Genomic DNA, 12075 nt, shown 5'->3' with positions numbered 1-12075 from the left:
GGAAGTCAAGTTTCACCCCATAGAGAGTATTGAGGTAGGTACCATGGCAATGAATCGTCCAATGAACTTGAAGTACTTGAGGTGGTCGGGGTTGATGTAGGAGGCAGGGTTGATCTGGAGACAGTAGTTGTCCTTGCCGGCATACTCAAACAGGCAGTACATTGGGTTCAGCACCTCGTGGGATAGCAAGAAGAACCACTCCCTGAGAACACACACACACACACCATATAAGAACATACCACACACACACTATATAAGAACATACCACACACACACCATTCCATACACGCACGCATAAAAAAAAAAAGAAACATTCAAATCGGCAATGATCTCTAATATGAGTTCATACTTAACCTATCAGAATTCACCTTGCCACTCCTCCGTAGTCCAAGCCTTCCTCTCCGGGGAAAATTATCCACAGTCTCCGTCTGAGATCTTGTGGATGAAAGCTCATCATCTGATGGATACAGAATTGGAAACAGTTACAACGTTCGACTATTCTTGGAACACAGCCCCTATATTCATCCGCTATTCTGTACCACAGGCAATGGTACAAAAATAGAGTACTGAAAGAAAAGTACTAACTATTTCTCTAACACTGATGTCTTTTCAACTAGTGTTATTATCATTTTTTATTCACAGGACTACAAAAACAGCCAGTGCAGTGGTGTCTTAATATATTATTATTTATTTCTTTGTAATATATCATTTTTTTTATACACTCACTTGCTGGAATGAATCCTCAAACAGGGTTTTGCGGGTGACGGTGATCTTGATGTGCTGTGGCATTGACAGTTGCTGGAAGACGAAGAGAATTACTCAATTTACGGCCCCAGGAACAAGAGGAATAACTATGGGTCCCAATTCTCTACCCTTCTGCCATAAATGACAAATCCTAACTTCCAATTAAGTCACATTTCTTAGTCATGCATTAATGTCAATGGGAATCTAAGTGTCAATTCGACTTAAGGGCAACTCCTAATTTTCACTTAAGCGTGCACGTGTTCACTTCCCTTCATGGATTTAAAAGGAAAATTAGACTGGTGGAAGAAATATGGTGGAAGCCAGATCTGGGTTCCAATACTTGAGCTGTGCTTGATTGAGCTTGCCTGTTGCAATGGAACCAATACAAAAGTCCCAAAAAGTGCAAATCCACCCACGAGGCATTACAGACAAGCTTAAGCAAACACTCAAAGTATTGTAACAATGTCTAATAATATTTTGACCCAGGTCTGGTGGAATCTCCCTCTAGCCCGGCATTAAATACACCAATTCTCCGTTTAAAGGCATGGGGTAGAGTGCACTTGTAAGTGCATACTTTGGGAGAATTGGGACACAATGCCAAAGACTCACTGCATATTTATTTAAAGTTTTGCAGAATGAAATCTCTCGAATCTTGTTTTCAAGAGTGTCCAAATGAAAAACAAAAACAATACTTATTAGAAGGGCAGAGGTGGTTCTGAGGATATAAAGTGCACACTACGATCTAGTAGTGATTGAAGATGACGCCGTACTGTATGGCTGCCGTCTTGTGTTTATCTTTACTATTTTTGCACGAAATGCATCCACTATGATTTCTTATGATCAACAAGAACTTTTGAACATCAGATCGGCAGTTACTACCCTCAATTCTGGCTTCAACTTAAACTAATCTGCCCTGGGCTCTGTGTAATTCCGATCCAATTTTCAGGCCACCTAATCCCTCCATTCTATTGGCCAGTCACTTGATAATAAAATGGACTCTCATAACTGCAATATTCTGTGCTTTGATGAAACAGGGCTTTCGGACAAGATACCCGCCCCTCAATTGCCCCATGGCTATCTAACTAGATGGATTCTCCAGTCATCGAGCAGACAAGACATTGGATTCAGGGAAATCAACAGCAAACAGCAAAAGGACAATATAGGAACAAGATGGAATCCTATTACACAGGCTCTGATGCCCAATGCATGTGGCAGGGGCTACAGTCCAATACGGATTACAAAGAAAGACCCAGCTGTGATCTGGCCAACTTTGCCTCTCTACCAGATGAACTCAATGCATTTTATACACGGTTCGACAAAAACAACACCGAGCCGTGCACGAGGGCCCCCGCTGACCCAGTGGACTGGGTGATCTTGCGCTACGCGGCCGACGTCAGTAAGGTTTTTAAATCAGATCAAGACTCATTAGGACTCGGGGGGGGCAAGACATTATTCCAGGGCTCATTCACAGAGCGTGTGCAAGACGGGTGGCAGGCATATTCACTGTCATTTTCAACCTCTCTTTGTCCCAGTCTGTAATCCCCACGTGTCAAGCTGACCACCATCATTCCTGTGCCTAAGAACTCTAAGACTACCTGCTACAATTTACATTTTACATTTAAGTCATTTAGCAGACGCTCTTATCCAGAGCGACTTACAAATTGGAAAGTTCATACATATTCATCCTGGTCCCCCCGTGGGAATTGAACCCTGGTCCCCCCGTGGGAATTGAACCCACAACCCTGGCGTTGCAAGCGCCATGCTCTACCAACTGAGCCACACGGGACCACAATGACTACCACCCTATAGCACTCACATCTGTAATCATGAAATACTTTGAAAGGCTGGTTATGGAACAAATCATCTCCATCATCCCAGGCCCACTCCAATTCGCATACTGCTCAAACAGATCCATAGATGATGCAATCTCAAATTGCACTCCACACTGCCCTCACTCACCTAGATAAGAGGAATACCTATGTGAGAATGCTGTTCATTGACTACAACACCATAGTCATGGTGGCATGGGCCCTCAAATCCTCAAAATGTTCTACAGCTGCACTCCTGAGGCCATCTTGACTGGCTGCATCACTGCTTGGTATGGCAACTGCACCGCCCTCGATCGCATGGCTCTACAGAGGGTGGTGCAGAGAGCCCAGTGCCTTCGCAAAACAAAAATACCTTACTTACATAAGTATTCAGACCCTTTGGTATGAGACTCGAAATTGAACTCATCGAAGGAATTGTCTGTAGAGCTCCGAGACTGGATTGTGTTGAGGCACAGATCTGGGGAAGGGTACCAAAAAATGTCTGCAGCACTGAAGGTCCTCAAGAACACAGTGGCCTCCATCATTCTTAAATGGAAGACGTTTGGAACCACCAAGACTCTTCCTAGAGCTGACCGCCTGGCAAAACTGAGAAATCGGGGGAAAAGGGCCTTGGTCAGGGAGGTAATCAAGAACCTGATGGTCACTGACAGAGCTCCAGAGTTCCTTCCAGAAGTACAACCATCTCTGCAGCACTCCACCAATCAGGCCTTTATGGTAGAGTGGCCAGACGGAAGCCACTCCTCAGTGAAAGGCACATGACAGCCCGATTGGAGTTTGCCAAAAGGCACCTAAATACTCTCAGACCATGAGAAACAAGATTCTTTGGTCTGATGAAACCAAGATTTAACTCTTTGTCCTGAATGCCAAGCGTCACCATCTGGAGAAAACCTGGCACCATCCCTACGGTGAAGCATGGTGGTGGCAGCATCATGCTGTGGGGATGTTTTTCAGTGGCAGGGAATAGGAGACTAGTCAGGATCGAGGCAAAGATGAACGGAATAAAGTACAGAAAGATCCTTGACGAAAACCTGCCCCAGAGTTCTCAGGACCTCAGACTGGGACGAAGGTTCACATTCCAACAGGCCAACGACCCTAAGCACACAGCCAAGACAACGGAGTAGTAGCTTTGGGACAAGTCTCTGAATGTCCTTGATTGGCCCAGCCAGCGCCCGGACTTGAACCCGATAGAACATCTCTGGAGAGACCTGAAAATTGCTGTGCAGCGACGCTCTCCATCCAACCTGACAGAGCTTGAGAGGATCTTCAGAGAAGAACGGGAGAAACTCCCCAAATACAGGTGTGCCAAGTCATACCCAAGAAGCCCCGAGGCTGTAATCGCTGCCAAAGGTGCTTCAACAAAGTACTGAGTAAAAACAATTTAATACATTTTAGAATAAGACTGTAACCTAACAAAATGTGTAAAAAGTCAAGGGGTCTGAATACTTTCCGAAGGCACTCTACATCAGTGGCGCCGAGCTCCCTCCCATCCAGGACCTCTATATCAGGCCGTGTGAAAAGGGCCGGAAAATTGTTAAAGACCCAAGCCTATGTTCTCTCTGCTTCCGTTTGGCAAGTGGTACCGGAGCATCAAGTTTGACACCAACAGACTCCTGAACAGCTTCTATCCCCAAGCCATAAGACTGCTAAATATCCAACAAAACGGCTACATGGACTTTCTGCATTGACGTTTATATTTTTGCACTGTCTCCATGCACACACACACACTTTATGCACATTTTTCACACTCACACGCTCTTCATTTACTCACGCACACACATTCATACGGACTCTACACCCACACACAATCATCAAATACGCTGCTGCTACTCTGATTATCATATATCCTGATGCCTAGTCACCTTACCACCCTACATATCTAACCCTACCACGCTAGTATCCCTGCACATTGTATATGGTATTGGCGCTGACCCTGTATATAGCTTACTTACTTTGTGTTATTATTTATATTTCCTGTGTTTTTGTTCAAGTTGACTTTTTCTTATTTAAAAAAATATGTATAGTACTACTGCATTGTTGGGAAAGAGCAAGCACGTGTAGTAGTGCACGTGACAAAAACTTGAAACTAGGATTCAGGGTGTGTAGGGTACATACCTGACACCAGAACCTGAAGTACTGCACTTTGGCTTTGAAGTCCCTGACGTAGGTGATCTGGGGCCCGTTCTCACTGTGGGAAGCAAAGATTAAATGCATGAGCTTGTTGACGTGGGTCTCACTGGAGTACAACATTTTACATCTTTGTATTGAGTGACACAATTGAACCTTCGCTAAGCCCCGCCCCAGAATTTGGGGCAACAAAATTGCAGTGCTACGGTGGATAGCAAACGTTGCTAACCAAGCTCGAGTCATGACAACTTGGACAAATTCACGCTTCAAAGCACGGAAGCCAATGAGGGCAATGGCAAATACAGTTTTCATTCAAAAAAATATTGTTGAAATGGCTAAATAATTATACAGTTCACCAGGGAAAGAAAGGGAAAGGGGATACCTAGTCAGTTGCACAACTGAATGTATTCAACCAGAACGTGTTTTCCGCATTTAACCCAACCCCTCAGAGGTACGGGGGACTGTCTTAATCGACTTCCGCGTCATCGGCACCCGGGGAACAGTTGTTGTTGGGGGTTAAATGCCTTGCTCAAGGGCAGAACAGCAGATTTTTCAAACTTGCCGGCTCAGGAATTCAAACCAGTGACCTTTCAGTTCCTAGCCCATCGCTCTTAACCGCTAGGCTACCTGCCACCCCAGGGGTAATTGTGACTGTAATACCTTAAAATGCATTGTTTGCTAACTGGTTACCTAGCGCTCCTTGAGTCTAGGGCTGGGCGATATGGCCAAAATATCAAATGGTATTTTATGTTTTTGATTAATAAAAGTTCTAAATTTCCTTTATGAGTAGTGCGTGACCCTAGGGTGGCAACACAGATATTCTCAATTATTTCAATGGGTCTTTCTCCATTCTGATTGTTTTATACTGTTCAATTCAACATCAACCTAAAATAATTTCCTGCATTTCCTACACTCGTTTGAGATCATTCCACACTGCCACAATATGGGCAAAAATACTAGGCCTTATTTTTAACCAAATGTTGCAATTGCGATTTAGATCAAAACACTTGAGTGAACTTTTGGAATAATGGAAATAGAATGTTTATTATAATTAGAAAATAAATAATAGTGGGCACTTTGAATACAGTGTTGTTTGACATGACAACGAATGAAAATGCCATGGACAAGTTATTGTGACAGGTTTGGAACCAAAGTGATGTTCCGTGTTTCCTAGGGGACGCTATAATCTTTGGATACATTACATCTTTATTCATATAAGCTAATATATTCATGCTTTGCCTATTCCTAATTGATTTAGCAGATACTGTTGCACAAACATGCTGATTTAAGCCTCCACCAGTACTGGTATCAGGCTGTATTAGCTAGCTCCGTTCGCTCTGACTCTGCCAGCTAACTAGCGATTAGCATTAGTGGCTAACACGATTTAGCTTAACTTGCTTTGAAAATACAAACAGCTGTTTGCAGATGTAAGAAACAAACTAATATTGTAATTATAGAACACTTGTGGATTTATATTAAGATCAGAGTGTAAACATTGTTGTCATCAACATTGTTGCATGTGCTGCATGTACCATGCAGACTGAACTTAAGTGGCTCGTGGTCAAGCAACAACAAACACGCTCCTTGAGTGACGGGGGGTGGGACTAGGTCTGTGTGGAAAGCGGCACGGAGAGAGAAAGAGAGCGGAGAGGGATGACTCAAGTAGCGGAGTAAACTATAAAAATGGACATTACACACGGCGTATCACATTTAACAAACCAAACATTCAAATACCGTTATAGAAGGTAAAGTAAAAACCCAAACCGGTCCGTGCATAAATACCGGTATATAGTAAAATATGGTATACCGCCCAGCCCTACTTGAGTCACCATTGAAACCTTTGCTAACACCAGCTAGCCAATTAATATAACTTGTTTTCTCCTAATGCATGTTAGCTAGCCATGTTAGCTATTATGAATATAACTTGTATCTGCTATTGACATCAGGAGATGATGTGAGAGCACTAGTTGGCTCCAAATGTGGTTAGCTAGTAGCTTTGACTGCATGCTGACACTGCATTCAGAGCCATCCAGTGACTTGCCATAACACAAACTTCATTTTACCAGGTTCACGTGAAGCAATTGTAATGACTGTCCACCACAACATTCCCAAGAGTCTCCTGATCCTCAAGGGGTAGTCTGTGTTTAATTTCATTGTGTATTAAAAACAGTTTGCGATCATTGTGAGGGGTTTTCTCCAATGGTTTGAACTAGGATTTTGACTTCCTGGGGAAATGGAGGTGAGCTTAGGGAATGGTCAATTAGGTGGGTGAGTGCACCTGTGAACTTTGACTAATGCGATTTGTGGATTAAAATTAAGTATTTAAAATATGTGAGTGCGTGTGTTGGCACGTAAGTGAATGAGGAAGCGAGTCTAGAGATTAGAGAGCCGGCCAGCAATCAAAGGGTGAGTGAACACTTGAGGGTTTACTAGACTCACAGGGATGATTTGCCCGTGCGAGGGTCGATGTAGGTGGTGGTTCTCCGGTTGTGGTCCACAAAGTAGGGGATGCCATCCACTGTGAACCTCATCTCCCAGCCTTCAGGTAGGGGCTTGTCATTCAGCAGCCTACAGGAGGGACAGACACACACTTATTTACAGGGTATTGACAGTCATGCAAGAGCCTTAATTAACAGGACAATACTTGTGTTGTTTGTTTAGAAGTTTAACTGACCCTTGTGTCCGTGGGTCCTCCCACTGAGTCATCCGCGTTGTGTGATGAACAAAATAAACCCTGCCGTTGGTGTCTGTTCGCTTCTCTGCAGTAGACAAAAACAAACAGAAGAACGACACTTAGAGCTCTATTTTTATAAGGCATCCCTTTTTTTAAATGTATATTTAATATTGCAGATAGATTGTAGCTTCCATCAATGTAAATGTCTGCATCATTTCCAATCCCCCAGATAGATAAAGTTTGGACACCTACACATTAAAGGGTTTTTCATTTTGTATTACTATTTTCCACATTGTAGAATAATAGTGATAACCTCACAACTATGAAATAACACATGGAATCATGTAGTAACCCCCCAAAATCAAGATATATTTTAGATTCTTCAAAGTCGCCACCCTTTGCCTTGATGACAGCTTTACACACTCTTGGCATTCTCTCAACCAGCTTCAGCTGGAATGCTTTTACAAACGTCTTGAAGGAGTTCCCACATATACTGAGCACTTGTTGGCGGCTTTCCTTCACTCTGCGGTCCAACTCATCTCAAACTATCTCAATTGGGTTGAGGTCAGGTGATTGTGGAAGCCAGGTCGTCTGATGCAGCACTCCATCCCTCTCCTTACACAGCCTGGAGGTGTGTTGGGTCATTGTCCTGTTGAAGAACAAATGATAGTGGGACTAAGCGCAAACCAGATGGGATGGCAGCAAAGCACCCCCACCTCCATGCTCACGGTAGGAACCACACATGTGGAGATCATCTGTTCCCACAAAGACATGGCGGTTGGAAACAATTTGGACCCATCAGACCAAAGGACAGATTTCCACCGGCCTAATGTCCATTGCTAGTGTTTCTTGGCCGAAGCAAGTCTCTTCTTCTTATTGGTGTCCTTTAGTAGTGGTATCTTTGCAGCAATTCGACCATGAAGGCATGATTCACCCAGTCTCTGAACAGTTGATGTTGAGATGTCTGTTACTTGAACTCCGTGTAGCATTTATTTGGGCTGCAATTTCTGAGGCTGGTAACTCTAATGAACTTATCCTCAGCAGCAGAGGTAACTCTGGGTCTTTCTTTCCTGTGGTGGTCCTCATGAGAGCCAGTTTCATCATAGCGCTTGATGGTTCTTGCGACTGCACTTGAAGAAACTTTAAAAGTTCTTGAAATTTTCCACATTGACTGACCTTCATGTCTTAAAGTAATGATGAACTGTCATTTCTCTTTGCTTATTTGAGCTGTTCTTGCCATAATATGGACTTGGTATTTTACCAAATAGGGCTATATTCTGTTTACCACCCCTACCTTGTCACAACACAACTTGATTGACTCAAACGAATTACGGAAAATAAAAAGAAATGTCACAAATTAACAAGGCACACCTGTTAATTGAAATGCATTCCAGGTGACAAGCTGGTTGAGAGAATGCCAAGAGTGTGCAAAGCTGTCATCAAGGCAAAGGGTGGCTATTTTGAAGAAAATCAAATATAATATATATATTTAACACTTTTTTGGTTACCACATGTGTTATTTCATAGTTTTGATGTCTTCACTATTATTCTACAATGTAGAAAATAGTAACAATAAAGAAAAACCCTTGACTGAGTAGGTGTCCAAACTTTTTACTGGTACTGAATACACACACACAAGAATGCAAACCCCTTAACTTTTTACACAGTATTTAAAAAAAATCATTATAACAAAGCAAAACATGTTTTTAGAAATGTTGCCTATTTATAAACAAAAACTGAAATATCACATTTACATAAGTATTCAGACCCTTCACTCAATACTTTGTTGAAGCATCTTTGGCAGCGATTACAGCCTTGAGTCTTCTTGGGTATGATGCTCCAAGCTTGGCACAACTGTATTTGGGGAGTTTCTCCCATTCTCTGCATATCCTCTCAACCTCTGTCAGGTTGGATGGGGAGCGTTGCTGCACAGCTATTTTCAGGTCTCTCCAGAGATGTTCTATCGGGTTCAAGTCCAGGCTCTGGCTGGGCCACTCAAGGATATTCAGAGACTTGTCCCGAAGCCACTCATGTGTTGTCTTGGCTGTGTGCTTAGGGTCATTGTCCTGTTGGAAGGTGAACCTTAACCTGTTTGGGCTGCAGCCCGACACCGGTACACTTATGACAACATCCAGCTCAAGTGCAGGGCCCGAAATTCAAAAGATATTTTTTTAAAATATTTAACTTTCACACATTAACAAGTCCAAGACACCAGATGAAAGGTGCACATCTTGTGAATCAAGCCAACATGTCCGATTTTTAAAATGTTTTACAGGGAAGACACAATATGTAAATCTATTAGCTAACCACGTTAGCAAAAGACACCACTATTCTTACTCCATCAGTTTCTTACTCCATCACTAGCTATCACAAATTCGGCCAAATAAAGAAATAAATAGCCACTAACCAAGAAACAACCTCATCAGATGACAGTCTGATAACATATTTATTGTATAGCATATGTTTTTTCGAAAAATGTGCATATTTCAGGTATAAATCATAGTTTACATTGCAGCTACAATCAGAAATTGCACCGAAAGCAGCCATAATATTTACAGACACCAACGTCAAATACCTAATTACTCATCATAAAACATTTCAGAAAAATACATAGTGTACAGTAAATGAAAGACAGGCATCTTGTGATGCCAGACAATATTTCCGATTTATTAAGTGTTTTACAGCGAAAACAAAATGTAGCGCTATATTAGCGTAGCCACAATAGCCAGAAACACTTGGGCGCCCACGACCAGTTCACATGCACGACAGATATATGAAATAACATCATAAATTGGGTCTTACTTTTGCTGATCTTTCATCAGAATGTTGAACAAGGTGTCCTTTGTCCAGATGAGTCGTTGTTTGGATTCAGAATGGCAACTTTCTCTCTCCATTTAGCAAGCGTGCTAGCTGGGTTGCACGGATCTCTCCATGTAAACAAACGGAAGAGAACGGAACACGGCAAAACTCCCGAAAAAATTTCAATAATCTGATGAAACTATATTGAAAAAACATACGTTACGATGATATGGTGACATGTATCAAATAAAATCTAAGACGGAGATGTTAGTCGTCCATAACGGGAGCAAAACAGAACGCATATCCATGTCCAAGTCGCGCGCTTCAGAGTACCGGAAGTGGACGGTCACGTCAAAGAAATAGCTTTTATTCCACCTCAGACCAAGATAAACACAAAATTTCTTCTCTCACATCCTCTTGACACCCAGAGGAAGGCGTAAGAAGTGTACGTAGACTCTTACGTATCATGACCATGTATAGGCAGGAAGTTGAACAGAGCATATATTTCTGACATTCCACTTCCTGGTCAGGAAAAGTGCTGCATAATGAGTTCTGTTTCACTCAGAGAAATAATTCAAACGGTTTTAGAAACTAGAGAGTGTTTTCTATCCAATAGTAATAATAATATGCATATTGTACGAGCAAGAATTGAGTACGAGGCCGTTTGAAATTTGAAATTTGAAACGTTTGAAATTGCTCCGTTCATCTTTCCGTCGATCCTGACTAGTCTCCCAGTCCCTGCAGCTGGAAAACATCTCCACAGCATGATGCTGCTGCCACCACTATGCTTCAACGTGGGGATGGTGCCAGGTTTCCTCCAGACGTGACGCTTGGCATTCAGGCCAAAGAGTTTCATCTTGGTTTCATCAGACCAGAGAATCTTGTTTCTCATGGTCTGAGAGTCTTTAGGTGCCTTTTGGCTAACTCCAAGCGGGTTGTCATGTGCCATTGTCAATAGACTGGAGCGCTGCGCAGTGGTGCCCTGCAGCGTTTGTTCGCTGTTTAAACCTGTTTAAACTCGTCCATTTTTTATTATTTGCTTTTAGTAGTTTAATGGTGTTTTATGTTGCATTAGATTACCGATTAGGCTACGGTAGAGCGGCATGAAGTGCGTACAGTGGAGAATAATCTTGGATTACTTTTGCTGGTACCTGAAACAGCATGAAAACCTCTGAGAAAGTTGGCGGCACCACACATCCACTACAGCAGAAACTCTTTTACAATGTAATAACTCACGTTCGGGAGAATGAATCAAAGGGGACATACCTGCAGAGATCGTGAGACAAATCAACCTGGGTGAAGGACTACTAAGAAGGAAGAGGAAAAGGGGCAGGAAATGCGGTGTGTGGCATAGGTTGAGAAGGAACAAAACAAAGATTCCACTTCCAACTATCCTGCTCTCCAATGAGATATGAGATATGACTTTTTTTCTAAAAGCATTAAGAATAAGGAGACACAAAAAAATACAATTGTTTGAAATGCTTAGAAACATACGGGTTTTAAAGTCTTTTTAGATTTTTAGTTTAGTCTTTCTTACTCTTGTATGTGTTGTGTTTTTACAAACACATATAATTAAGGGAAAAATGGACGAATTGCGAGCAAACTCATGGTATCTACAGTTGAAGTCGGAAGTTTACATACACTTAGCTGGTAGTCATTAAAACTTGTTTTTCAACCACTCCACAAATGTCTTAACAGCTGAAAAACATCCCAACCGTGAAGCACGGGGGTGGCAGCATCATGTTGTGGGGGTGCTTTGCTACAGGAGGGACTGGTGCACTTCACCAAATAGATGGCATCATGAGGGAGGAAAATGATATGGCTATATTGAAGCAACATCTCAAGACATCAGTCAGGAAGTTAAAGCTTGGTCGCAAATGGGTCTTCCAAATGGACAATGACAAC

General features: G+C 42.4%; 1 protein-coding gene across 1 annotated transcript in view; it reads right to left on the bottom strand.

The window, feature by feature from the left end:
- Positions 1-12075, bottom strand: part of LOC120064371 (E3 ubiquitin-protein ligase Itchy-like) — a 69958-nt gene that overhangs the window by 11363 nt on the left and 46520 nt on the right. The window contains exons 12-17 of the mRNA XM_039014912.1: positions 7372-7456; positions 7137-7265; positions 4686-4758; positions 727-798; positions 369-457; positions 43-202 (exon numbers count right to left, since the gene is read on the bottom strand). Of these exons, the coding sequence (XP_038870840.1) occupies positions 43-202; positions 369-457; positions 727-798; positions 4686-4758; positions 7137-7265; positions 7372-7456 (608 nt within the window). The remainder of the gene's footprint in view (positions 1-42; positions 203-368; positions 458-726; positions 799-4685; positions 4759-7136; positions 7266-7371; positions 7457-12075) is intronic.

Source organism: Salvelinus namaycush, chromosome 2, assembly GCF_016432855.1.
Source record: "Salvelinus namaycush isolate Seneca chromosome 2, SaNama_1.0, whole genome shotgun sequence".
Lineage (NCBI taxonomy): Eukaryota > Metazoa > Chordata > Actinopteri > Salmoniformes > Salmonidae > Salvelinus > Salvelinus namaycush.
The sequence above is the reverse complement of the archived record's forward strand: the minus strand, read 5'-3'. Positions and strand labels throughout refer to the sequence as shown.